Here is a 27,994-nt window from a genome sequence, read left to right as displayed (position 1 = left end):
AGTCCGACATGGTCCGGGAGCCCTGGGGCTTCCCAGCTCAGATCAGGGTTCACAGAGCTGAGCTTCTTTGGGTGTGGATCCGGCTCGGGCTGCTCTGGGGTTTCTGGGCGTTTTAAAGAGACGCTTCGCCGAAGGAGGCTGATGTGAAACGCTTACCCAGACTTTTAGATGGAGGCGGAGGCTTCTTCGGTCTCTGAGGGATGGGAAGAGCAGGTGAGATCGTGATGAGAGAGAGAGGGAGAGGGACAGACAGAGAGAGAGAGAGAGAGAGAGAGAGAGAGAGAGAGAGAGAGAGATTAGGTCAGGTTGACGTTTCAGGACAATGGCTCATAATTCTAACACTTCCCACAAGGCAGTCTCGGAGAGGCTTGATATGGTTGCATATTTAGTACAACACGAGCTTGACCCAGATCAACAAAGGTGAGGACACTATTAAATCGGTAGAAGAAGAAAACCCAAAACTAGGTTGTTGGAAAGGCACAAAGACTCCAAACCGCTGGACAATAAATGTAGGATTATCAAACCAATTAAATACTTTAAATGTTTCCCTTGGAATGAGTCCCTCCGGCTGTTTCATCTCCTGCTTCCCTAAAAGTCTTTCATCTTTCTGAGGAAATGACATCACAAAAGACATCAGCATTGCCAAGGCAACCGTTGACAAACAGATTCTCACCAACAGCAAGTCATTTAAAGGACGGGGAGCGGAAGAGAACGTAGCGACGAGTGAAAGCAAAGTTGTGGAAGCCTTGACCCTCAACTGGGTTCTGCTTCATTGTATTAATGGATTTGAATGGATCAGTGTTTGACATTTTACCTCCTTGATGCACATCCAACATGACGTACAAACTGGGAACTCCCTAAAACGTAGACTGATTTGGCCAGATTGGAGTTTTGTTCTGATATTCTAGATTCTTTGGATTTCCTGGACGATCATCATTAAGAGAAACTCCCCAGAACTAGAAAAGGTGAATTAGTGTACGTAGTGCCTGGGTGGGGGTGCACATATTTTATACCACTATCATAGTATAAGCTTATAAGTGTAGTAACACAAATCTACCAGATGAATGTAAATTGTACATGTTTTTTTTTTTGATTATTGGACATTGAAACATAAAATTCAGGCAATGATGATAAAGGTCAGGATGTGCAGAAGATCAGAGGGACGAGCTGGGCGGGGCTTTTGTCCAAAACAGTGTTTAATTCAAAAGTGATCGCTTCCTCGTGCCTTCAATGGAGGTGTGTCCAGTAGAGGCAGCAGAGTCCAGGTTCAATCTGGTTACAGAACCGGTTTCTTTCTCAAAGGCGACGCAATATATCAGTAATATATCAGATCTCAATATCGTCTGGGATTCTGGTTCTGGTAACAAGTTGATATAGTTAAATACTGTCTGTAAGGAGTATTCCCGTAAAGTAATGCAGTTTTCTTAACTTTCTTTTAGCCAATGGTCATAATATCCACATCACTAATGATTGGTTCTACAATTTATCTAGCAAGAAAGTATTTAATAAAAGCACTGAAGGTCGTCCCCAAAATAAATAATCGATATTGACCTATCAAAAATTCCCCAATACCTTCCAGTCCTTTTTCTTACCTAAATCCTCTGTTGCTAAGAAAACGTTTCCGTTTCACTGCAAGGTCTTGAACATCAAGGTGAACAGAGTGGTGCTTGTTTCCGTCTGGTCCCCAGATCAACAATAACACCACAGGATGCCCCAAAACAACACCCACGAGGTCACACTATGGTCCAGTTCTTTAGTATGTGAGTAAGAAGAACAATCTGAGTAAGAAGAACAATCTCACTCAGCTGATCCACTGGCTTTGAGTGCATTACAGGCCTCTTGACCTCGCAATGCATTGTGGCATACACTTGCAGTGTAGTGTGCAGTGTTTTGACTACCGACTGGGATATTTCACCAGATATACAACGTCATGCTGGTGCATTTCAGACTATTTGATGTCTACAGGTGGTTTCAGACGGACTAAACTGTCATTTGTGTAAGCATACGGGACCCAAAGGAGCTGGTGTGATTCCCGGCTGTGGGACTAATGCAGAGTTCAGAATACGTGATTCCGGGCTGATTTTCCGTGACAGGTTTTTGGAGATCGCCGAGAAAAACCCCAGATTTGAGGAAAATCATAGCACAGTCCCGTAAGTGAAGAGCGTGTGGTGTGAACTGCTCACGACGTGATCCGAGCACCGAGCACTCACCGACGCCGGTGCGATATCAAGCATGTTAGGCCAAGGGGCACACGACACCACTTTCAAAGTCTTCAGATCACTGTACTGTTCACACTACACTACTTTCATTCTCAGGAATCGTGGGCATGGTTTTTCGTGACAAAACGTAGTTTGGACCCAACAGGCCGGTCGGGGATTCCTCCTGGTAGAAGATGCTGTGGTGTGTGAAACCCTGTGACTAATCAGTCACATAGTGTGAAAACCACCAAACTGTAAGATTCCCCATCACAAGACAGAGAGTTGTGTAGTGTGAACAGTACAACCATCTGACCACTTTGAAGGTCGTGTAGCGTGCCCGTGGCATTATTGTGATAAAGCAGCAGGAGCAGAGTACTTCCATCATCAGATCTGAGCAGGAAGTCAACAACAAGCTCTGCTGTGCACAGCATCACGCAGATGATCGCCCACATCACAGGCCAGATAAGATACTATCTGCTGTGAGTGTGTGGATATACACTCACCGGCCACTTTATTAGGTACACCTGTTCAATTGCTTGTTAACACAAATAGCTCGTCAGCCAATCACATGGCAGCAGCTCATTGCATGGAGGCATGTAGACATGGTGAGGATGACTTGCTGAAGTTTAAACCCAGCATCAGAACGGGGAAGAAAGGGGATTAAAGTGACTTTGAACATGGCATGGTTGTTGGTGCCAGACGGGCTGGTCTGAGTATTTCAGAAACTGCTGACCTACTGGGACTTTTATGCACAACCATCTCTGGGGTTTCCAGAGAACGGTCCCAAAAAGAGAAAATATCCAGTGAGCGGCAGTTGAAAATGCCTTGGTGAGGTCAGAGGTTGGAGGAGAACGGGCAGACTGGTTTCAGACGATAGAAAGGAAACAGTCACTGAAATACCCACCGGTTACAACCAAGGTTTGCAGAATAGCATCTCTGAAGGCACAACACGTGGAACCTTGAAGCAGATGGGCTACAGCAGCAGAAGACCACACCGGGTGTCGCTCCTGTCAGCTCACAACAGGAAACTCAGGCTACAACTGGCACAGGCACCAACAATGGAGGAATAGAAGATTGTAAACACGTTGCCTGGTCTGATGAGTCTCCATTTCAGCTGCCACCTTCAGATGGTTGGGTCACAATTTGGCGTAAACAACATGAAAGCATGGATCCATCCTGCCTTGTATCAAGGGTTCAGGCTGGTGGAGGTGGTGGTGTAATGGTGTGGGGGATATTTTCTTGCCATACTTTGGGCCCCTTAGTACCAGATGAGCATGGTTTTAAGGCCACAGCGTACCAGAGTGTTGTTGCTGAGCATGTCCATCCCATAATGAGCACAGGGCAGCATCTTGTGATGCTACTTCCAGCAGGATAATGCAGCACGTCACAAAGCTCAAAGCATCTCAAAGTGGTTTCTTCAACATGACGATGAGTTGACTGTTCTCCAACGGCCTCCACCCTCACCACAGGTCAATCCAGTAGAGCAGCTTTGGGAGGTGGTGCAACGGGAGCTTGGCCTCCACCCTCACCACATGTCAATCCAGTAGAGCAGCTTTGGGAGGTGGTGCAACGGGAGCTTGGCCTCCACCCTCACCACATGTCAATCCAGTAGAGCAGCTTTGGGAGGTGGTGCAACGGGAGCTTGGCATCATGGATGTGCAGCCCACAAACCTGCAGCAACTGCGTGATGCTGTCAAGTCAATATGGAGCAAAACCTCTGAGGAATGTTTACACCACCTTGTTGAATCTATGCACCAAGAATTAAGGCAGTTCTGAAGGCAAAAGGGTCCAACCCAGTACTAGCAAGATGTACCTAATAAAGTGGCCGGTGAGTGTATATCTTGATCTATAGATATATCTATCTATTGTGAGAGAAAAATGTACATGAGAAACTATTTGAATGGTGTTTTAAATGTTATATATAGGACTTCTAAAAACATTGCCTCTGGGTTTTTAATGAGTCTCTCAGAGTTTATATGAAGAGACTGCTCTTTCTATAAAATGTTAATTGTAGTATTGAAGAAACAGATCACATTCCATCCTCACTCAACCTTGTGTGGAGATAAGGATAACCCCAGGGGGGCTTGAAAGAGCGTTGTGTGTTTGTTTTATGGCAAAGCAGGATTGTATCTGTGACCGGAGTTTAACTGTTAAATCACTGTTTGAGGGCAACACCGGGGGGATAATTGAGGGGCACAGTCTTGTAAATGACCCCTGACTAATGGTACAAAACCTCTCTTCGGTATAAAACCCTCTTTGTCAGTAGTAGGAGCAGACTGGTCCGAACACTGCTTGGAACCATGACTGTATCTTTCTCTTTATTCTGCAGAAAACATATCTTTAATACTCTGTTTTGTTTTCCTGTAGCGTGCAGATTAACCTCACCGACCACGCAGCAGAACTTCTCCAACAGTATATAGATCCACTCTGACGGAGGCAGGGCAGATGGAAGATGTGTGTCCACACATGTGATGTGTAGCTTTGTAGATTGATGTGAGTCTAACACAGGACCAGCAGATCAAACACCAGGTTGCCTCAGTGTCAACTTCATACATTAAATTCATATATGCATTTTGCTTGCTTGATTCTTTTCTTTTAATGTATATTTCTCATTGTATATTTTCTTTGATTAGCTTATTATTACACTGTTTTAAATTTCTTTCTTTCTTTTTGAATTATTCCACTTTGTAAATGCATTTCACTTGCTTTCTTTTATTGTTACTATTTTGGTGCGGTGCCTTAATGTAAAGAACTTTGATTTACATGTCATGTATGAAAGGTTATTATTATTATTATTATTATAATGATGAGGGGTCTTGGCCGCAGGTTCTGGAATACAACAACCGCTGGAGCTAAGGACACGGTTGAGGTCTCGTAAGAACAGGGACGTCTCTGACATCTTTTGGTTTGAGTTTCATCCATATCGAGTAGAAATTAGTAAAAAAAACAATTACATTTGACCAGAAGTAGCTGAACGTTCGTGAATCACACACACTCCAAGGTTCTAAAACTTGGGTTCTAAAACTCAGTCCTGGTTACACAGTGTGTGTGTGTGTGTGTGTGTCTTGTTTTCTGCTTGACGCCGCTGGGGCTTTTCGTTTGATATTTTATATTATTTTATATCTGTTCCATCCAACCCGGTGCCGTGTCCCTCTTTATTTTGTGGCATTGGAGCCAATCGCAACATACAAACTGTAGGAGCCCAAAAGAGTCCAAAACATATTTTGTGTTTTGTGACCTCACACATTGAGTTCCCTTGCAGCTCCAGAGCAACGGCTCCGAATCTTGTCCGTTTTATTTTAGTCCCAAAGGTTAAAAAAGTTGATAAAATATCTCTGAGGACATGCAGTGTTCAGTCTGTTTGAATGGAACCGTGTTCCACACTGAGTGATTTCCTTCCACAGAGACACCGTGAAGGAGGACTCTCTAGACTACAGGAAGTAGACAGGGACCTGACAGGAAGTAGAGAGGGACCTGACAGGAAGTAGAGAGGGACCTGACAGGAAGTAGAGAGGGACCTGACAGGAAGTAGACAGGGACCTGACAGGAAGTAGACAGGGACCTGACAGGAAGTAGAGAGGGACCTGACAGGAAGTAGAGACGGACCTGACAGGAAGTAGACAGGGACCTGACAGGAAGTAGAAAGACACCTTCTCATTTTTAGGATAAAGTAATACCACACAAATGGATCAGCTTGTATTAGTAGTTCTGTCACCAGGGCTCTGGAAACTCGGGGCACGTATCATTATGTGTGTTGACGCTGCATTCAACGGAAACTCGGAAAATTGTAACTTGTTTTAGACATAATGCTGAAGTAAAGAGCAGCGACAGCAAAAACTCATTACATTTGGAACTCAACAATTTATAATTTGTGTTGATAATGGATCCCGTGTGTTGCGGCCTGCACCTATATCAATTGTTACAAACTTAATCATCAATTTTCATAAATAAATTTTTATCAGCGTTGTTTAAATGATTTATACAAATACTCTATCCCATACACATAACTCTATTCCCTTTACTTCTATTATCCCATACACATAACTCTATTACCTTTACTTCTATTATCCCATACACATAACTCTATTCCCTTTACTTCTATTATCCCATACACATAACTCTATTCCCTTTACTTCTATTATCCCATACACATAACTCTATTCCCTTTACTTCTATTATCCCATACACATAACTCTATTCACTTTACTTCTATTATCCCATATACATAACTCTATTCACTTTACTTCTATTTTGTACCTCCACTCTATGTTCTTTTTGAGTCTTGTTTATATTATTCTATTCACTGTTTTACGTTTTAGGAATCAGTTAGTTTCAGTTAGTTGCTCGGTAGGAATTAGGTTAGCTATTATGTTTGGTTTAGTAACTATTGTGCATCATCTCGAGGTGCGTTGCAAAGACATTTCACTGCAAATATGTATGAAAGTATGTATATGTATGAAAGTATGAATATTTATTAAAGTATGTATATGTATGAAAGAATGTATATGTATGAAAGCATGTATATTAAAGTATGATATGTATGAAAGTATGTATATTTAAGAAAGTATGATATGTATGAAAGTATGTATATGTATGAAAGTATGTATATTTATGAAAGTATATGTATGAAAGTATGATATGTATGAAAGTATGTATATATATTAAAGTATGATATGTATGAAAGTATGTATATATATTAAAGTATGATATGTATGGAAGTATGTATATGTATGAAAGTATGTATATTTAAGAAAGAATGTATATTTATGAAAGTATGATATGTATGAAAGTATGTATATGTATGTGACCAATAAACCTCTTGATCTTGAATCTATTATAGTAGTATTATAGATTGACATTATTCAAACAATTAATTTTAAAACTACTTGATATTAATTGCAGTGTTTACCCTTTAAACAAGACAAACTGTACAAAAAAACAAACGATCGTCATGTTTCATGGTCTCTACTGATGACCCCAAAGGCTTTGTTGTTATTGTTACTGTTTGATGCCTTCTATTAATGTAAAGAACTTTGAGTTGCATGTTGTGCATGAAAGGTGCTATAGTATATAGTATAAATAAAGATTATTGTTATTAGTATCACAATCATCATTATTATATAGGATCATTATCTCTCAATTATAAAATGATTTCAATTTGATTTCACGGTCGGCAACTTGGAAATAAGTTGTAAATTCAGCTGCGTGCTCCGTCTCCACCGCAGGGGTTTGGAGCAGCAGGGCAGTTGCAGTAAAGAGGGCGTGGCAGTGTCAGTCACACCTGCTGCCCTGGACTTCCACAGCACTCTTTTAATCTTTAATGCTCATTTTTTAGTCCACTGCCTCGGCGGTGTTGTGACAGGGGTCTCACCTCCTCCGGTTCCTGCTTCGGGGACAGTTTCAGGGATGCTCTCGACGGGGGCATCTGCAAGTTCAAAGCAACATGTTTAATATTTACGTCATATTATCCATTTAAAGAGTAAAGATTGATTTTACTGCAACGGCCATTTTGAAGCCCCGGGGCGGCATTATAAGCATGCTGAGCATATTTTAAGCGTCATAATTGTGAAATATGAACTGTAACATGACGAGTCAGGTATGACACACACACACACACACACACACACACACACACACACACACACACACTGCCCTCTGAGTGAATCATCAGTGGGAAACCCGTCAGTGGACTGAGATTCTTCAAGTGGTTTTTATTGTTATTTCTTGTCAGTCAGTGTACAGTACAAGAACAGGATAAAACCATAGAAGTTTACAAAATGGAAAGGGATAACATCTCAATGGGGAATAATAAATAAGTGGAATGATATATATATTTTTATATGTGTGAATCAAACAGGGCTCTCCGTGCCCCGGTCCTCATGATAAAAGAGGTGAAAACATAGGGGGGGCGGGGCAGGGGGCGGGGCCTGACTCGTAGACTAAGGCCCTTTCTCAAGCTGTGTTCTTGCCTGTACTTGTGTTCTTGCCTGTACTTGTGTTCTTGCCTGTACTTGTGTTCTTGTCTGTACTTGTGTTCATGTCTGTACTTGTGTTCATGTCTGTACTTGTGTTCATGTCTGTACTTGTGTTCATGTCTGTACTTGTGTTCTTGCCTGTACTTGTGTTCATGTCTGTACTTGTGTTCTTGCCTGTACTTGTGTTCTTGCCTGTACTTGTGTTCATGTCTGTACTTGTGTTCTTGCCTGTACTTGTGTTCTTGCCTGTACTTGTGTTCTTGCCTGTACTTGTGTTCTTGCCTGTACTTGTGTTCATGTCTGTACTTGTGTTCTTGCCTGTACTTGTGTTCTTGCCTGTACTTGTGTTCTTGCCTGTACTTGTGTTCTTGCCTGTACTTGTGTTCATGGCTGTACTTGTGTTCTTGCCTGTACTTGTGTTCTTGCCTGTACTTGTGTTCTTGCCTGTACTTGTGTTCTTGCCTGTACTTGTGTTCTTGCCTGTACTTGTGTTCTTGCCTGTACTTGTGTTCATGTCTGTACTTGTGTTCTTGCCTGTACTTGTGTTCTTGCCTGTACTTGTGTTCTTGCCTGTACTTGTGTTCTTGCCTGTACTTGTGTTCTTGCCTGTACTTGTGTTCATGTCTGTACTTGTGTTCTTGCCTGTACTTGCGTTCTTGCCTGTACTTGCGTTCTTGCCTGTACTTGCGTTCTTGCCTGTACTTGTGTTCATGTCTGTACTTGTGTTCTTGCCTGTACTTGTGTTCTTGCCTGTACTTGTGTTCTTGCCTGTACTTGTGTTCTTGCCTGTACTTGTGTTCATGTCTGTACTTGTGTTCTTGCCTGTACTTGTGTTCTTGCCTGTACTTGTGTTCTTGCCTGTACTTGTGTTCTTGCCTGTACTTGTGTTCTTGCCTGTACTTGTGTTCTTGCCTGTACTTGTGTTCATGTCTGTACTTGTGTTCTTGCCTGTACTTGCGTTCTTGCCTGTACTTGCGTTCTTGCCTGTACTTGCGTTCTTGCCTGTACTTGCGTTCTTGCCTGTACTTGTGTTCTTGCCTGTACTTGCGTTCTTGCCTGTACTTGTGTTCTTGCCTGTACTTGCGTTCATGTCTGTACTTGTTTTCTTGTGTGTACTTGTGTTCATGCCTGTACTTGTGTTCTTGCCTGTACTTGTGTTCTTGCCTGTACTTGTGTTCTTGCCTGTACTTGTGTTCATGTCTGTACTTGTTTTCTTGTGTGTACTTGTGTTCTTGCCTGTACTTGTGTTCATGTCTGTACTTGTTTTCTTGTGTGTACTTGTGTTGTTGTCTGTACTTGTGAAACGTCATCAGTCGCAGCCCAAGTACTGTTCCAATTCAAAGTCCGCATCAAGCCAAGTCCAGTCCAAGTGCCCAGATGTGGACTTGCTCCGCCCATTTTATGGAGGATGCATGGGTGGTGACTTGTGTGGACTTGGGACAGACAAGTATTCCACAATGCATTTGGCAGAATGACCGTCCTGCGTCCTTCCGTCCCCGGGAGTCTGTACTCCCCAGTCCAGCTACCAAGTTTGAACTACCAAGTCGGCAAGTCCGGACTTTGCGTACTTGGTGTTGAGAAACGGCATAACATTATTTTCTGCATATGAGAGGGAGGGGGTGGAGGGGGTGGAGTCACAGAGAAAGTGTCCCCGTTACGCATGGTTTTCATTCCACACCATAACTAAGCCCCCATCGCTGCCTCTCCAGGACCGCGCCCCAGGTGGCCTCACCTGGAGGAGGAGCCCGGCTTCAGTTCTACTTCAGTCATGACTCCTTGCAGAGTTTAATGATGAGACTCCTGGCGCAGGAAGGAAAGGACATTCCACGCTGCTTTGTTTGAAACCCAAACACGGTGGAGACACTTTGACAGAACGTCAAGTGGAGGCTGCGCGAGCCCCTGCGGACCTGACCCGTAGACCGCGTCCCGTCCTCTGTTACCGCGGTGACGTCAGCCCCTTGGAGGGCCAAGCACTGAGTTCCATGTTGTGTATGAAAGGTGCTATAGAAATAAAGGTTCTTATGAATCCCACAAGACTGACAAGAGGCAGTGTTATGTGAAACGGTTTAAAGGTGTTACACACACACACACACACACACACACACACACTTTACCCAAGGACTCCCAAACTGGGATCTGTGGCCCCCTAGGGGCCTCCAAAGGAACTACAGGCGGTCTCCAGCAAAATTACTTTTAAATTGTTTTGTTTAACATGTTTTAATATTTTCACACAAAATATTTTAAATGCAAACTTTGTTTTACTAAGAAATTATTTATTGATTTAGTCAACTCCTCTAATGGTAGTAAGTTATTTTATTTCCACTTTTTGTCATTTTAAGTTGAAGCACAAAGCAGTTTCCACTGACAAATAAAGTGTTTAAAACATTATTTTCTTCATTTTATTAGGATTAAAATATTCAGCCTTAGACCTGTGGAGAGTGGAAAGTACAAGTTTCAAGTATTTCAGTTTGCAGTATATTGGGCACACTACTTAGTGTTCAGCAAAAACGGAAGTAAGTTTACAACATGTGCATCATATGAGCGACCTCTTCAGGCATGAATTTAAAAACACTGAACAAGTTGTTTTGTTCCCCAAACACCTTTGAGCGACTCCCAAAAGGAACCAGGTCCATCCATTTATCTACCTTTTGTCAGTTCTGTTTACCTCATTGTGTCCCAGTTTGAAATGTGGGCTTTTCGACAAACGGGAGAAGGAAACTTTCCCGAAATGTAAAGTTTGATCTCACCTCTTTGTCGCCGTCACAGATCATGGTGACAAAGTTGTCGGGGAAAACTCCTTCGGCGCCGTTGACCTCGCCCTGCCACCAGCCGGGCTCCCCGGTGTCCTGCGGCGACACGGGGCGTTATCACAGCCACCCCACTCAACACCTCCCATTCTAAGGGTTTTCAACGTGTCCTGAGAGAACAGCTCTTAAAGTCGGCTCCAAACCGCCAACAACACCGATCCAAGGTCATGTCGTCAATTCAAGGTCAAATCTGGACCTGCTCCAAAAAGCACTGAAGCTCATTATCAGATGAAGACGCTGCAGCGTTCCGTTTTGTTTTGGTGGTTTGGCGGCGCCACAGCTGGACTTCCTGCTCTGTGTCATGGAGGTTGGTATTTAAAGAGCTTTCAAGGCAGCATGGAGGCAGGTGCTTGAATAAGGACGCCCGTCGGGTTCGTTGACACGCTTGGTTTTAATGAGCAAAAAGGCTCAATAAAATGTCTGTTTATCAGCTTGACCTTCCACTCAAAATATGAGATTAATCTAAACTTTATTTCAAGTAAAATCATTCTAAAAAATGTAACCCTTAAAAAAAAAAAACATCTGTTGATTATTGGCCCCTGATGGAATCTAGTGAATAACACCAGGACCATCAGCAGCACAGTCCCAGAAAGAGAAGCTCTTTATCAGTATTAGTATAGTAGTAGGTAGTACAAGTAGTAGTAGTAGTAGTTTTTATTAGTATTAGTGTAGTAGCAGTAGTAGTAGTAGTTTTTATAAATATTAGTGTAGTAGTAGTAGTGGTCTGTTTTTATCAGTATTAATATAGCAGTAGATTTTTATTAGTATAGCAGTAGTTTATCATTAGTATTGGTAGGAAGTTAGGTATTTATTTATTTATTTATTTAAGTACTAGTATTAGTAGTAGTTGGTAGTAGAAGGGTTCTATTAGTCCAGAGTATTTAACGGTACAAAAAATGACAATATACCTTGAAGCTGAAAAACACGTGAAATACACATTTTTCATTTACAAACTTTAAATGATATTGACGCCATGGATCAGAAACTGAACCAGGTTGAAAAGCTCATTGTTCAATAACAGATTGAATTATTTGTACTTCAAACTAATAGAAGGAACTAGAAGAAGCAGTTCTCAATCTTCTACAGCCACAACTTCTTCCATCCAACTTTGTTCATGAGACTCAGAGCTTGTGCACCGACATGGAGCTACCAACACACTGAAATAACACCACCCCGTCACACCCAACCCTACCCTAACCCTCCTGTTGGGTCTCCTGAGATTTAGAACCGCGCCCATCTGAGTTACTCCACCCACGGCTTAAGCACCACCGCTAGCGGGTCCGGATGCTAAGTGCCGAGCCAAGAGCCGAGCCAAGAGCCGAGCCAAGAGCCAAGCTAAGAGCTAAGCTAAGAGCTAAGCTAAGAGACAAGCGCCAAGCTAAGAGCTAAGCTAAGAGCTAAGCTAAGAGCTAAGCTAAGAGCTAAGCTAAGAGCTAAGCTAAGAGCTAAGCTAAGAGCTAAGCTAAGAGCTAAGCATGGGGAGTGCTCTGTTGATGGCTGCACAGACGAGCGCAAATCTTTTAAAAGAAAGAGGAATTAATACCAAAACTGCAGACGAGGGAAAAGTATTAAAATAACTGTGTATTGTCACTAACGTGGCTCCGCTGCACTGATCACGCAAAGTGGGAACAAACCACTCTATAAAATAATGTATGACCCTTGTCCAGAGATGAGGGAGATGAAGATGATGAAGATGATGAAGACGTGTCCTCTCACCTTGCTGAGGATCTGGATGATGTCTCCCTCCTTCAGCGTCAGCTCATCCTCGTTGGTGGCCTCGAAGCCGAAGGTGACCTTGCAGTACTCTTTAGCTGGGGACACAAGGTCAAAGAGGAAAGTTGGGAAAACAAAAATATACGTATATGACAAATTAAAGCAACTTCTACAAGCTGATGCAATGACTGCTATACAAGGCTTTTCTCCAGCGTATCATACAACTGTTTCCCTTTTAACGCCGGTTCAAAACCAAATTTGTAGCTGAAATATAAACACAGCTTCTTCATTCATTCTCTAATGATTTGATCTTCATCAAACACCATGAGCTTCAGACCTCGTGTGTCGTTTGTTTCCAACCGTGTTGCAAAGAATTCTAAATGAAGTGTGAGAGAACAATGCAGATGATCAACTATTTGAATGAGGAGAACAGCTCCAAGGCTCCTTGAGGAGCCTCAAGGAGCCTTGAGGAGCCCCCCCCAGAGTTTATGTAAAGAGACTGTTCCTTCTAATACAACCACATCACATTGTATCCTCATTCAACCCTGCATGGGGATAAACAACAACCCCAGGGGAGCTTGAAAGCTGATCGTATGGTATAGTGCTCTGCGTCTGCAACCAAAGTTTGCAAGTAGCTGTGAAATCCCCGTTTGAGGGTAGCACCCCGGGGGGGAAGACTGAGGAGCGGGCACCTGTAAATGAACAACCTCTGTTCTCCATAAAAGCCTCTCGTTCGGCTACAGGGGCAGAGCGCTCAGAACACTGCTTGGAGTGGCACCGAATCCTTCTCTTTATTCTGCAGAATAAATATCTTTAACAGTCAGTTTTGTTTCCTTGCAGCGGGCCGGTCAACCTCGCCGCCCACGCAGCAGAAGCGCTCCACCAGCCTGGCGACGAGGGCGGAGGATTCTCTGCTCGACTCTGTTGGAGGTCTTCGTGCCCGGGTTGGCAGGGACCGGCCGGAGGACGTCCAAGGAGCAGTCGTCCGGACACGACTCCGGACCCAGCAGAGGCAACACGAGTTCCCCGACAAACGAAGGTGAGGACTTGCTGAGATACAGTACCGATGAAGTACAACAAATACCTTTAATACTCAGTTTTGTTCTTTTGCTGTAGGGGGCAGGTCAACCTCCACGACCACGCAGGAGAATTCCTCCAACAAAAGTCCAGTTGGTTGAGACTTACAGTACACTGTACAGTACATGTATTCATGGTACCTGAACATGGTCCTCAATCCTCACGACGTGAACTGATGTTTCCTGTTGTGATGTGAGCTGCGGTGCCACGCCCTCGGAGGGGGGAGCGTCCATCGTACCTGCACCACGCCTGTGTGCTCCTTGTGTTTATTGGAAAATAAACGAATCCCTTAAAAATCTGATTTCAGACGTTTGAATACAATTCAAGGTCGTGTTTGTTTATCTCTTTCACGCTATTTATTTATTTGTATTTAAGATTTTGAGTATTCCCTGAATTTATGGGCCAAAAGTGTCCGAAACAGGACGGTCGCGTTGAGCTGTCGTTAGAACCGCTACGTCACAGACAAGACGTAGTTGATGACTCGTCCAAATGGATCCACAGACGGAGCAGATTTGGGAGAACGAGCCACGGAACTGGAGCCCGAGCGGCTGAAGCTTTGAACGGGAAGGAAGCAGAACACTTTGAGAGGAAGATGCTTTATGATGTCATCAAGGTGGAGGTAGCGTTCTGCCTGCTTGACGCCTGCGGGGGGGGTCCCACTGATACTTTTTTAAATCATGACAGTACATTCTGATACAACCCCCTGTTCCCCCAGCGCCATCTTCCACCATCTTTGTTTACGTGCAGAACTGCTTTATGGCAATATTTTACAACACGGTGCTTTACGATCCTTGCACCGTACTGTTTCATAACGTTACATTCCTAGTGTGTGTGTGTGTGTGAGTAAGTACTGTGTGTGTGTGTGTGTGTGTGAGTAAGTACCGTGTGTGTGTGTGTGTGTGTGTGTGAGTAAGTACTGTGTGTGTGTGTGTGTGAGTAAGTACTGTGTGTGTGTGTGTGTGTGTGTGTGAGTAAGTACTGTGTGTGTGTGTGTGTGTGTGTGTGTGTGTGTGTGTGAGAGTAAGTACTCTGTGTGTGTGTGTGTGTGAGTAAGTACTGTGTGTGTGTGGGTGTAAGTAAGTACCGTGTGTGTGTGAGTAAGTACTGTGTGTGTGTGCGTGTGTTTATGTAAGTAAGTACTGTGTGTGTGTATGTAAGTAAGTACTGTGTGTGTGTGTATGTAAGTAAGTACTGTGTGTGTGTGTATGTAAGTAAGTACTGTGTGTGTGTGTGTATATGTATCTATGTACTGTACGTATGTGTGTGTGAATGTGTATATGTAAGTAAGTACTGTGTGTGTGTGTGTGTATGTAAGCAAGTACTGTGTGTGTGTGTATGTAAGTAAGTACTGTGTGTGTGTATGTATGCATCTATGTATGTAAGTAAGTACTGTGTGTGTGTGTATATGTAAGTAAGTACTGTGTGTGTGTATGTAAGTAAGTACTGTGTGTGTGTGTGTGTGTATGTAAGTAAGTACTGTGTGTGTATGTGTGTGGCCTTGGACTTGGGAACTCCCACACGGAGTGATTTCCTTCCACAGAGACACCATGAGGCAGGACTCTGTGGACTACAGGAAGTAGACAGACACCTGACAGGTAGGAGACAGACACCTGACAGGAAGTAGATAAGGCCCTGACAGGAAGCAGACAGGGACCTGACAGGAAGTAGAAAGACAACTGACAGGAAGTAGACAGACACCTGACAGGAAGTAGATAAGGCCCTGACAGGAAGCAGACAGGGACCTGACAGGAAGTAGAAAGACAACTGACAGGAAGTAGACAGACCCCTGACAGGAAGTAGATAGGGCCCTGACAGGAAGCAGACAGGGCCCTGACAGGAGGTAGACAGGGACCAGACAGGAAGTAGACAGGGACCAGACAGGAAGTAGACAGGGACCAGACAGAAAGTAGACAGGTACCAGACAGGAAGTAGACAGGGACTAGACAGGAAGTAGACAGGGACCTGACAGGAAGTAGACAGGGACCTGACAGGAAGTAGCCAGGGACTTGACAGGAAGTAGACAGACTCCTTCTCATGTTTAGGATAAAGTCTGAACACGCAGCCAGTGGATCAGCTTGTGGTAGTAATTCTGTGTCATTGCACCAAATCCTCCAGGAACGTTGGTCATTGTTAAAACATGTTGTTCATATTTAAACTGAGGGGCAACATGCAGTGACGTTAGTGCCCGTTGACTGTAATACATGTAATAATTGACTGTAATAATGTAATGAAAGGAATAAACTGGGCCCTGTGTATTTTATTTTATCGTATTTATTATTTATTTTATATTTCAGGCTGTGTTCTGGGTCATTTAAAAAGTGTGAAAAACATCCACATCGGCGAGAGATGCTTCCACATGCAAACACCTCGGGGAGAGCTTGACATTTTCCACTGAAACACAATATTTGTGCTCAGATGACGTGTGTCGCCGGGGAACAGGGAAAAATAATGAAGGGCTTCTGGAGGAAATGTGAAAGAGCAGCGCAGAGGTTTGACACCAGTAGATTCTAGAACCTTGAAGCATCTTTTACCTCTGGACTTGCTGTCTCCGTCCACTCTGTGGGAGTCTGCGGCTCCGGGGTGGGCGGGCTTTGCGGTGGATGGTAGGGATGGGATTGGCTAAAATGAAGCAAACCACACAGATGGAGAATGATTTTACTGGACTGTGATTGGATGCTCTGATCCGATGCGTCTGGCGATCTGGACACAAAATGGAAGCAGCGCTCATGGAGTGACGTGTTAAAGGAGGCTGGTTAAAATGAAAGGTTAATAAAGCTCAACAGGGCGGCGGGGGAGGCGCTCTGCTAGGGGAGGGGACGGGTACAACGAAGGCTCATTAAAAGACACTTTCTCTTTTTATCCCGGCTACCCAAATTCAGACGAGAATGTGGAAACCTTCTTCATCCTTATGTCTCCATGGACAACAATGAGCTGCATGATAACTGTGTTAGCACAATGCATGGCTGCAAATAGGATCAACTAGCCTAGCTCCTGTGACAGTGCCAGATATTTCTAATTGTATCCCACTCTACAAATCCACTAAACATTGGCATTTCGTTTTTTTCATAAATCATATCTTTATAATTTTGTTTTTTAATCACGATGCTCCTTTACCCTTTGAGCTGGACTGGCTGTTTTGTATTATTTCCACAATTGATCCGTTAATCACAGTCTACATGACAGTCGGGGCCAAATCAGATTTTCATGTTTTGTATGGTAAACTAATTCCTCCAAATATATTTGTAAAAACAACTGTAATCCAATAATTAGGACTCATAAAAGGAAACAGTGTTTTTTTTGCCTTTACACTGTTACACATGCAGGTATGAATCACAAGCGGCAAAAAGTGAAAGAGATATAAACGGAACAACTCAAACTACGAGAGGCGGCGTACGTTAAAGACCACAGTACGCCGGGATTCCACCGACAGCAAGCACGATGACTCAGGCTCAGGACTGGGCGGTTAGCAGCTAAAACACCATGAATTATGGGGTGGAAATGTGAGAAGAGCAGGATGGTGGGAAATGGCGAGAGGGAGAAAAGGTGGAGGCTGTGGTGGAGGAGAGAGAGGGAAAAGAGGAGTTTTAGAAGAGGGTTACATGACGCTCAAAGCTGATGAAGCAGCCTCCAGCATCAGGTGCTAATGAGGGTGACGTTGCTTTTCAGGTCCTAAAGTGACAAAAATCCAAACAACACTATGCACAAAACCAAAACTCTGAACCTTGAAATCCATCTTGAATACCATCTCTTCTGTACAGACTGGAAGAGTGGAGAACTGATTTGAAGGAGGCTGCCATCATTAATATTTGGGCTGAGATTTACTGAAGTCAACTCATCTGTATTGTCAACAAACAGCTGATACCGACCAGCAACAACAGAACGAACGGTCAAAGAAGTCTGAAGTTCTATTGAGAGAAACCAGGAGGAAGAGCGGCATGAGGAGAAAGCGGCATGAGGAGGAAGAATGGCGTGGGGAGGAAGAAGAGCGGCATGAGAAGGAAGAGCGGCGTGAGGAGGAAGAGCGGGGTGGGGAGGAAGAGCCGGGTGGGGAGGAAGAGCGGGGTGAGGAGGAGGAGTGGCATGAGGAGAAAGCAGCATGAGGAGGAAGAGCGGCATGGGGAGAAGAGCAGCGTGGGGAGGAAGAAGAGCGGCATGAGCAGGAAGAGCGGCGTGGGGAGGAAGAGCGGCGCGGGGAGGAAGAAGAGCGGCGTGAGGAGGAAGATTGGCGTGGGGAGGAAGAGCGGCATGGGGAGGAAGAGCGGCATGGGGAGGAAGAGCAGCCTGAGGAGGAAGAGCGGCGTGAGGAGGAAGAGCGGCGTGAGGAGGAAGAGCGGCGTGAGGAGGAAGAGCGGCGTGAGGAGGAAGAGCGGCGTGAGGAGGAAGAGCGGTGTGGGGAGGAAGAGCGGCGTGGGGAGGAAGAAGAGCGGCGTGAGGAGGAAGATTGGCGTGGGGAGGAAGAGCAGCGTGGGGAGGAAGAGCGGCAGGAGGAGGAAGAGCGGCGTGAGGAGGAAGAGCGGCGTGAGGAGGAAGAACGCGTGGGGAGGAAGACGAGTGGCATGAGGAGGAAGAGCGGCGTGAGGAGGAAGAGCGGCGTGGGGAGGAAGAGCGGCATGGGGAGGAAGAGCGGCATGGGGAGGAAGAGCGGCATGGGGAGGAAGAAGAGCGGCGTGGGGAGGAAGAGCGGTGTGAGGAGGAAGAGCGGCGTGGGGAGGAAGATTGGCGTGGGGAGGAAGAGCAGCGTGGGGAGGAAGAGCGGCAGGAGGAGGAAGAGCGGCGTGAGGAGGAAGAGCGGCGTGAGGAGGAAGAACGCGTGGGGAGGAAGACGAGTGGCATGAGGAGGAAGAGCGGCGTGAGGAGGAAGAGCGGCGTGGGGAGGAAGAGCGGCGTGGGGAGGAAGAGCGGCGTGGGGAGGAAGAGCGGCGTGGGGAGGAAGAGCGGCGTGAGGAGGAAGCGGCGTGAGGAGGAAGAGCAGCGTGAGGAGGAAGAGCGGCATGGGGAGGAAGAGCGGCATGGGGAGGAAGAAGAGCGGCGTGGGGAGGAAGAGCGGCGTGGGGAGGAAGAGCGGCGTGGGGAGGAAGAGCGGCATGGGGAGGAAGAAGAGCGGCGTGGGGAGGAAGAGCGGCGTGGGGAGGAAGAGCGGCGTGGGGAGGAAGAGCGGCGTGAGGAGGAAGAGCGGCATGAGGAGGAGGAGCGGCATGAGGAGGAAGAGCGGCATGAGGAGGAAGAGAGGCATGAGGAGGAAGAGCGGCATGAGTAGAAAGCGGCGTGGGGAGGAAGAGCGGCGTGGGGAGGAAGAGCGGTGTGGGGAGGAAGAGCGGCAGGGGGAGGAAGAGCGGCAGGGGGAGGAAGAGCGGCAGGGGGAGGAAGAGCGGCGGGTGGAGGAAGAGCGGCGGGAGGAGGAAGAGCGGCGTGAGGAGGAAGAGCGGCGTGAGGAGGAAGAGTGGCGTGAGGAGGAAGAGCGGCGTGGGGAGGAAGAGCGGCAGGAGGAAGAAGAGCGGCGTGAGGAGGAAGAGTGGCGTGAGGAGGAAGAGCGGCGTGGGGAGGAAGAGCGGCAGGAGGAAGAAGAGCGGCAGGAGGAGGAAAAGCGGCGCAGGGAGGAAGAGCGGCGTGGGGAGGAAGAGCGGCATGGGGAGGAAGAAGAGCGGCGTGGGGAGGAAGAGCGGCATGGGGAGGAAGAGCGGCGTGAGGAGGAAGAGCGGCGTGGGGAGGAAGAGCGGCATGAGGAGGAAGAGCAGCATGAGGAGGAAGAGCGGCATGAGGAGGAAGAGCGGCATGAGTAGAAAGCGGCGTGGGGAGGAAGAGCAGCGTGGGGAGGAAGAGCGGCAGGGGGAGGAAGAGCGGCGGGAGGAGGAAGAGCGGCGTGAGGAGGAAGAGCGGCGTGAGGAGGAAGAGTGGCGTGGGGAGGAAGAGCGGCGTGGGAAGGAAGAGCGGCGTGGGGAGGAAGAGTGGCGTGGGGAGGAAGAGCGGCGTGGGGAGGAAGAGCAGCATGAGGAGGAAGAGCGGCATGAGGAGGAAGAGCGGCATGAGGAGGAAGAGCGGCATGAGGAGGAAGAGCGGCATGAGGAGGAAGAGCGGCGTGGGGAGGAAGAGCAGCGTGGGGAGGAAGAGCGGCAGGGGGAGGAAGAGCGGCGGGGGGAGGAAGAGCGGCGGGCGGAGGAAGAGCGGCGGGAGGAGGAAGAGCGGCGTGAGGAGGAAGAGCGGCGTGAGGAGGAAGAGTGGCGTGAGGAGGAAGAGCGGCGTGGGGAGGAAGAGCGGCAGGAGGAAGAAGAGCGGCGTGAGGAGGAAGAGCGGCGTGAGGAGGAAGAGTGGCGTGGGGAGGAAGAGCGGCGTGGGGAGGAAGAGCGGCAGGAGGAGGAAGAGCGGCGTGGGGAGGAAGAGCAGCGTGGGGAGGAAGAGCAGCGCGGGGAGGAAGAGCGGCATGAGGAGGAAGAGCGGCAGGAGGAAGAAGAGCGGCAGGAGGAGGAAAAGCGGCTTGAGGAGGAAGAGCGGCGTGGGCAGGAAGAGCGGCGTGGGGAGGAAGAGCGGCGTGGGGAGGAAGAGCGGCGTGAGGAGGAAGAGCGGCACGTGGAGGAATAGCAGCGGGAGGAAGAAGAGCGGCATGAGGAGGAAGAGCGTCATGAGGAGGAAGAGCGCGTGGGGAGGAAGAGCAGCATGAGGAGGAAGAACGGTGTGGGGAGGGAGAGCGGCGTGGGAGGAAGAGCGGCGTGGGGAGGAAGAAGAGCGGCATGAGGAGGAAGTGTGGCATGAGGAGGAAGAGCGGCATGAGGAGGAAGAGCGGCAGGAGGAAGAAGAGCGGCAGGAGGAGGAAAAGCGGCAGGAGGAGGAAGAGCGGCAGGAGGAGGAAGAGCGGTGTGGGGAGGAAGAGCGGCGGGAGGAAGAAGAGTGGCATGAGGAGGAAAAGCGGCTTGAGGAGGAAGAGCGGCGTGGGGAGGAAGAGCGGCGCGAGGAGGAAGAGCGGCGGGAGGAGGAAGAGTGGCGGGAGGAGGAAGAGCGGCATGAGGAAGAAGAGCGGCATGAGGAGGAAGAGCGCGTGGGGAGGAAGAGCAGCATGAGGAGGAAGAGCGGCGTGGGGAGGAAGAGCGGCGTAGGGAGGAAGAGCGGCGTGACGAGTGAGGAGGAAGAGCTGCGTGAGGAAGAAGAGCGGCGTGGGGAGGAAGAGCAGCGTGGGGAGGAAGAGCGGCGTGGGGAGGAAGAGCAGCGTGGGGAGGAAGAGCAGCGTGGGGAGGAAGAGCGGCGTGGGGAGGAAGAGCGGCGTGGGGAGGAAGAGCGGCGTGGGGAGGAAGAGCGGCGGGAGGAAGAAGAGTGGCATGAGGAGGAAAAGCGGCGTGGGGAGGAAGAGCGGCGTGGGGAGGAAGAGCGGCGCGAGGAGGAAAAGCGGCGGGAGGAGGAAGAGCGGCGGGAGGAGGAAGAGCGGCATGAGGAAGAAGAGCGGCATGAGGAGGAAGAGCGCGTGGGGAGGAAGAGCAGCATGAGGAGGAAGAGCGGCGTGGGGAGGAAGAGCGGCGTGAGGAGGAAGAGCGGCGTGGGGAGGAAGAGCGGCGTGAGGAGTGAGGAGGAAGAGCTGCGTGAGGAAGAAGAGCAGCGTGGGGAGGAAGAGCAGCGTGGGGAGGAAGAGCAGCGTGGGGAGGAAGAGCGGCGTGGGGAGGAAGAGCAGCGTGGGGAGGAAGAGCAGCGTGGGGAGGAAGAGCGGCGTGGGGAGGAAGAGCGGCGTGGGGAGGAAGAGCGGCGTGGGGAGGAAGAGCGGCGGGAGGAAGAAGAGTGGCATGAGGAGGAAAAGCGGCGTGGGGAGGAAGAGCGGCGTGGGGAGGAAGAGCGGCGCGAGGAGGAAAAGCGGCGGGAGGAGGAAGAGCGGCGGGAGGAGGAAGAGCGGCATGAGGAAGAAGAGCGGCATGAGGAGGAAGAGCGCGTGGGGAGGAAGAGCAGCATGAGGAGGAAGAGCGGCGTGGGGAGGAAGAGCGGCGTGAGGAGGAAGAGCGGCGTGGGGAGGAAGAGCGGCAGGGGGAGGAAGAGCGGCAGGGGGAGGAAGAGCGGCAGGGGGAGGAAGAGCGGCGGGTGGAGGAAGAGCGGCGGGAGGAGGAAGAGCGGCGTGAGGAGGAAGAGCGGCGTGAGGAGGAAGAGTGGCGTGAGGAGGAAGAGCGGCGTGGGGAGGAAGAGCGGCGTGAGGAGTGAGGAGGAAGAGCTGCGTGAGGAAGAAGAGCAGCGTGGGGAGGAAGAGCAGCGTGGGGAGGAAGAGCGGCGTGAGGAGGAAGAGCGGCGTGAGGAGGAAGAGCGGCGTGGGGAGGAAGAGCGGCGTGGGGAGGAAGAGCGGCGGGAGGAAGAAGAGTGGCATGAGGAGGAAAAGCGGCGTGGGGAGGAAGAGCGGCGTGGGGAGGAAGAGCGGCGCGAGGAGGAAAAGCGGCGGGAGGAGGAAGAGCGGCGGGAGGAGGAAGAGCGGCATGAGGAAGAAGAGCGGCATGAGGAGGAAGAGCGCGTGGGGAGGAAGAGCAGCATGAGGAGGAAGAGCGGCGTGGGGAGGAAGAGCGGCGTGAGGAGGAAGAGCGGCGTGGGGAGGAAGAGCGGCAGGGGGAGGAAGAGCGGCAGGGGGAGGAAGAGCGGCAGGGGGAGGAAGAGCGGCGGGTGGAGGAAGAGCGGCGGGAGGAGGAAGAGCGGCGTGAGGAGGAAGAGCAGCGTGAGGAGGAAGAGTGGCGTGAGGAGGAAGAGCGGCGTGGGGAGGAAGAGCGGCGTGAGGAGTGAGGAGGAAGAGCTGCGTGAGGAAGAAGAGCAGCGTGGGGAGGAAGAGCAGCGTGGGGAGGAAGAGCGGCGTGAGGAGGAAGAGCGGCGTGAGGAGGAAGAGCAGCGTGGGGAGGAAGAGCGGCGTGGGGAGGAAGAGCGGCGTGAGGAGGAAGAGCGGCGTGAGGAGGAAGAGCGGCGTGGGGAGGAAGAGCGGCGTGAGGAGTGAGGAGGAAGAGCTGCGTGAGGAAGAAGAGCAGCGTGGGGAGGAAGAGCAGCGTGGGGAGGAAGAGCGGCGTGAGGAGGAAGAGCGGCGTGAGGAGGAAGAGCGGCGTGGGGAGGAAGAGCAGCGTGGGGAGGAAGAGCGGCGTGAGGAGGAAGAGCAGCGTGAGGAGGAAGAGCGGCGTGGCGTCTCCAGAACACAGCTTTTGAAGAACAGGGTGGAGCAGCACTGACCTTGTCCTTCTTCTCCTCCGTGTCGGGGCTCGGCAGCCGGACCCTCAGCTTCACCGATCCCTCCCTGAAGATGTCTCCGAAGCCCACGCCGCGGACCTTCTTGGGCTGGGCGATGACGCCGTTACCTGGGGCGGCGTGGGGCGAGGTGGGCGTGGCCGGGTCCTTCCCGCTGCTCTCTGATTGGATGAGGGAGGTAGAGGAAGTTACAGTACAATATTACAATTCTAAATGATTGTCCGTTGCCTCATAACGCAGTTGGGGAGCTGCAGGTGAGAGGATTTCATCCAACCATCTGACTCCCCATCCAGGGTTTACCCCAGTGTATTGCCATCGCCCTTGAGCAAGGCACTGCACCGTTTCTTCCACTGCTGCTGTTCAGAGACTCATTCTGGGTTCATGCAAATTAGACTTTGCAACTAAAGTGAACCCTGGTTACACACACACACACACACACACACACACACACACACACACACACACACACACACACACACACACACACACACACACACACACACACACACACACACACACGCTCATCAGACTGAAGCCCTCGTCCGCCTGTTGAGGCTCGTTCCACCGGCCGCACCCGGGCAGCCCGGCAGGAGTCCAGCACCACGCCTCCTCCGTGTGTGATACCAAACTCATTACTACACCATGCAACGAGCTTTACTGAAGCATCTGGTGGAGGGTCCTGCTCTGTCCTTCCTGTTTGATTCACCGAGTCTCAATCTGGATTCGGTCCAAATCGGGATTGGAATTCGGGCTCCACGGTGACGGCTTCAATGATAATCTTTAATTGTTTTGCTCAATTTTGTGATCACGATTATTTATCACGATTATTCATCCCTTTTGGGGAACACAATTTAAACTCAAATGTACAAATCATTGAATCAAAATAGGACTTTATTCATATTAACTCAGTCGTCTCAAGGCAATGCAAAAAAAAGAACAACAACGCCACCACATGGCACCAAATAAAAATAACTGATCCCAAATAAGAAGGTCAGATAAATTACACCTGCAGGTATTTTGCAGCCCGTCCCCCCCGGGAGGTGTTGTATCGAACTCTGTTTCCCCGTCGAGATCTGTTTCCCTACGCCCTGAGGGAAGGGCGCCCTCACAAAAAACATCAGATGGTTCCTGTCCCAACAAGTACACGTTCTCTGCCATTTCTCTTTGTGCATCATAGCAGGGGGACGCATCCTGGTAGCTGGGAATGTTTCTGTTTTTTTGGGGGGAATGTTACTGTCAGACACTGTTCCCTCTGTGCTGCTGCTGACTAGTTTCCCTACAACAGGTAAGTCCTGTGATTTTCAGCCTGATATCCCTCAACACAAGGATTTCCTCACAATGTGACATCAAACACTTTAAATCAAAATAACTACTGTGCGATGATGTTGACCTTTTATCTTTAAGACTGATATTTGAATTTGAATTTCCCTGTATATGTGAATCCCTGTATATCAGCCTCATGTGTAATTTAATAAATAAATGTGCGTATGAGAAATATCTTCTAAGTTTTCGACAATGCAGGTTTTACTGTGGTGGGTCACATATATACTATATACATTATACACTTTATACACTATACACACTATATATACCAGCCACGCCCCCTTATCGGAACTCGGTCATTAAGTGAGGAGTACCTGTATATATATATATATATATATATATATATATATATATATATATATATATATCATGGTTTTTAATCATAGTTTCATTTCATAGGCATGTCCTACCTGCGTATTTTGATCAAGAATGGCGTGGTTGGTACACAACCAGCGTGCAGGTTGGCAGGTCTGCTGTTTGTTTACATAACGTCATCAGCAGGGTTTTCATCCATTTTTACACTTTGGTGCAGCACCTCAGTGGTTTTTTTTGGGGGTTTTTTCTCCATAGAGCCAGTGTGTGACGCCGCTTCACCAAGTATCAACGTGACAAAACCTCAACAGCACCTCGGCAACAGAAGAATCCTCTGAAATCACCGTCTCCTTCTTATCGTTTGGACTTTTCACAGCGACCATCACAGTCCCTGGCTCATCCACGGTGGACGCTGCGCCACTGGTACTACAACAGATGCTGCGTTCAAGTCGCGTGGGAACTTACAATCAAAACCACTTGCTGCTTTCTGCTGCTTGTAACTTCAATCTGTTTTTATATCCATAACTACTCTACAATTACTGGAACTGATGGAAAATACATTTGGAAATGGCTTTGAACAGAAGTGCCAGCTAAATGAAGTAATGTAGCCAAAATGTTGTACGTTTCGATGTTAATAAAAACAGGTTATGGAAGGAATTATGTGTCACCATTCACAAATAAATATAATACAATAACAAAAATGGGTCAATAAATACTACAATCTACAAATTCATATTAAGGTTTTAAAAAAAATCAGAGACAAATAAGTTTCTTATAACGCAAATTATAATTAAAAAAAAATCACAAAAGTAGTTATGTGACAGGTCTAGTAGTAGAAAGTAGAAGTGGCAGAAGAACATCAATTCCTGGAATTTCAGATGATTGAAACATCGTGGTTAGAAAAATAAAAGTAAGAAAACAAGGATCTGGGATTCCAAGTCATTTTTTGGCCACACTACGCCTCCGAGGATGAAATGAAGAAAAAACTAATGAAAAAGTAGTTGTGCTGCAGCTGGATGAACAGCGGCGTCAGAGGAGCTTCACAGGGATCAGACATTTGGTTTTTCCCTGCAAGGTTGTCAACGTGCCTCAACACGAGTCAAACACGTTGACACACGGTCCATCAAACACAGATAGTACAACTGATCTCCAGCATCGCAGTGTTTCACATTCTCCATCCTGTGCGATCCCCCTCTCCACCCTCCTGCTCCTCCTCTCACCTGTGTCGTCCGTCGCGTCGTCGGTCTCTCCGTCCTCCGACGTCTCCAGCTCTTTGACGAAGTTGGAAGGAAACAGTCCCGACCTGCCGCTCCGCGAGCCGCTCCACCAGCCCTCCTCCACCTGAGCACACACACACACACACACACACACACAGATGCCAGATGTGGAAGTTGGACGACGAGCGCAGGTTTTCCTGCTTTCAAGAAAACGTTGTGCACTCTTTTCCAAAACAGTGCCACGAGTGTAGAGGTGTGATGACACCGTGCTGCCTGGGAGTCACACACACACACACGCTGATACACAATGAAGTAGGTCAGAGATGCTGACACACACACACGCACACACACACACACACACACACACACACACGCACACACACACACACGCACACACACACACACACACACAGAGATTAGCCGACATTTCCACAGTAAAAGCACGACAGAAGTCTTCTCTGGGGAAGACTCGCTCAGAAGCTGAACTCGGAGGTTGAGCGCCACCCAAAGCAGCAAGGGTGATTTTCAAGACCTCTCAAGGGTTACTACAGGTCAGGAGACTCCTGGAAACCCAGGGAATTCTCAGGGAAGTCCATATATTGGACTTTATACTCTGCATCCAACCTGAGAGGAAAAGAAAAGCATTGCTGGAGAAACGCCACCACCACCCTGCACCCACATCCACCCACGGCCTTTTCCATTTCCAGAAACTGAAACGACATTCTGCCCAGGATCAGGTGGAAGACGCCCCGTTGACGCGAGTCTTTACGCTTTAAATGTTGACGCAAGTCTTTACGCTTTAAATGTTGACGCGAGTCTTTACCGTTTAAACTGTCAAACGTAGCGTACAGACCACCACTGATACCAAAGTGGACGACCACAGTTAGTTACGTGTTCCATATTGGTCTTTTCTTCTTCCTTTTCAGGTATTTACTATTTATTTTCTATGAATGACAAGAGAAACATTCTCGTCTTTTCGGATTTTTTGGCAGAACTTGTGCAGTTTGTTTTCGGTTCTTTTGCATATCTTTGCAGTTCATCGCACAATCTAAGTTGTTGACTTTTTTTTTTTTACCTCCTCAGAGGTCTATGAGGTCATACATTCACCCGCTCAGGTCTGTGATGTCATCCACTCACCTCCTCTGTGATCTCGATGACCTCTCCGACCTTCAGCTCCAGCTCGTCCTCGTTCTGCGGAGCGTAGTCGAACAGGACTCTGCACTGACGCTTCTTGGGCTCTGCAGCAGCAAACACACGGTGAGTCCTCCGACCTGTTCCGCAGCCTCCCACGCTGCGTGTGCACACAAGCTTTATTTAAAAGAGGACAGCCCCGTTCAGGAATGTGCTTTTCAGGGACGGCGCGGCGCGCAGGGCCGAGCGATCAGGAAGGATCAATACGTTCATGAGCTGAACAGTCCGTCCAGGAACCCAGTGGAGGCTCAAACTGAAACGTACGCTCATGTACAGACACCCGGGGTTTTAATGGTCTATCACTCCAGTGTGTGAACCGTGACAGGAGTGGATGCACGACACGGAGGAGGAGGAGGAGGAGTCCACGGGATCCTCCTCCTGCAATGCACTCTGGGAGTTTCAGGCAAGCTCACACCCTGCTGCAAGAAGAAAAGAATTCCAACAGCACCAACGAAGAAGAGCTTCTGTTGACGGACGAGGAAGAGTAAACAGTGGAAACAGCAGAACACACAGAGAAACTATTAATACACAAACATGTGGTCACATGACAACGCTGCAGCTCACCTGTCAAGGGTTGGAAAGAATTGAAGTCATAAGGGAGATAACAAAAGAAACAACATTTGGTTGAAGTTCACGACATTTAGTTGCTGTCCCGAATCCTTATCTTATGAAATAATCAAATAAAAAACGTTTGGTTGACGCTGACTCCTGAAGGTTTATGGGATTTAAACGCTGTGTGAATTTTAATATAGTTGAGCATGGAGCTCAATTAGAGGTTTTAAAATCAGAATTGGTGACATGTTTGAACGACAACGCTCCTATCTGGAAACGTCTTTAGGTTTTGGGTGTTTCAACGTTCACGGGGTTTCATCTGATGTGCTGCCATTTGTTGCAAAACCGATTCAATGCTTACATAAAGGTTAAATAAAATATAATATTGAAACTGTCACTGCTGAAACATGTGATTAATTATTGAATATTTACTGTGTGAAGGCACCAGA

General features: G+C 48.1%; 1 protein-coding gene across 4 annotated transcripts in view; it reads right to left on the bottom strand.

Annotated features, from left to right (window-relative positions):
* The window catches only part of cd2ap (CD2-associated protein), a 76,701-nt gene that overhangs the window by 24,539 nt on the left and 24,168 nt on the right, over window positions 1–27,994 (bottom strand). For 3 of the 4 annotated variants that reach the window (XM_079996543.1, XM_079996546.1, XM_079996545.1), the window contains exons 4-11: window positions 26,940–27,040; window positions 25,806–25,926; window positions 22,936–23,111; window positions 16,302–16,389; window positions 12,697–12,791; window positions 10,921–11,019; window positions 7,570–7,623; window positions 157–193 (exon numbers count right to left, since the gene is read on the bottom strand). In XM_079996543.1, coding sequence (XP_079852669.1) covers window positions 157–193; window positions 7,570–7,623; window positions 10,921–11,019; window positions 12,697–12,791; window positions 16,302–16,389; window positions 22,936–23,111; window positions 25,806–25,926; window positions 26,940–27,040 — 771 coding nt within the window. The remainder of the gene's footprint in view (window positions 1–156; window positions 194–7,569; window positions 7,624–10,920; window positions 11,020–12,696; window positions 12,792–16,301; window positions 16,390–22,935; window positions 23,112–25,805; window positions 25,927–26,939; window positions 27,041–27,994) is intronic. The other variant, XM_079996544.1, reaches the window with a different exon arrangement.

Source organism: Zeus faber, assembly GCF_960531495.2.
Source record: "Zeus faber genome assembly, chromosome: 2".
NCBI lineage: Eukaryota > Metazoa > Chordata > Actinopteri > Zeiformes > Zeidae > Zeus > Zeus faber.
Note: the sequence above shows the minus strand (reverse complement) of the source record. Positions and strands in the feature narration are given on the sequence as shown.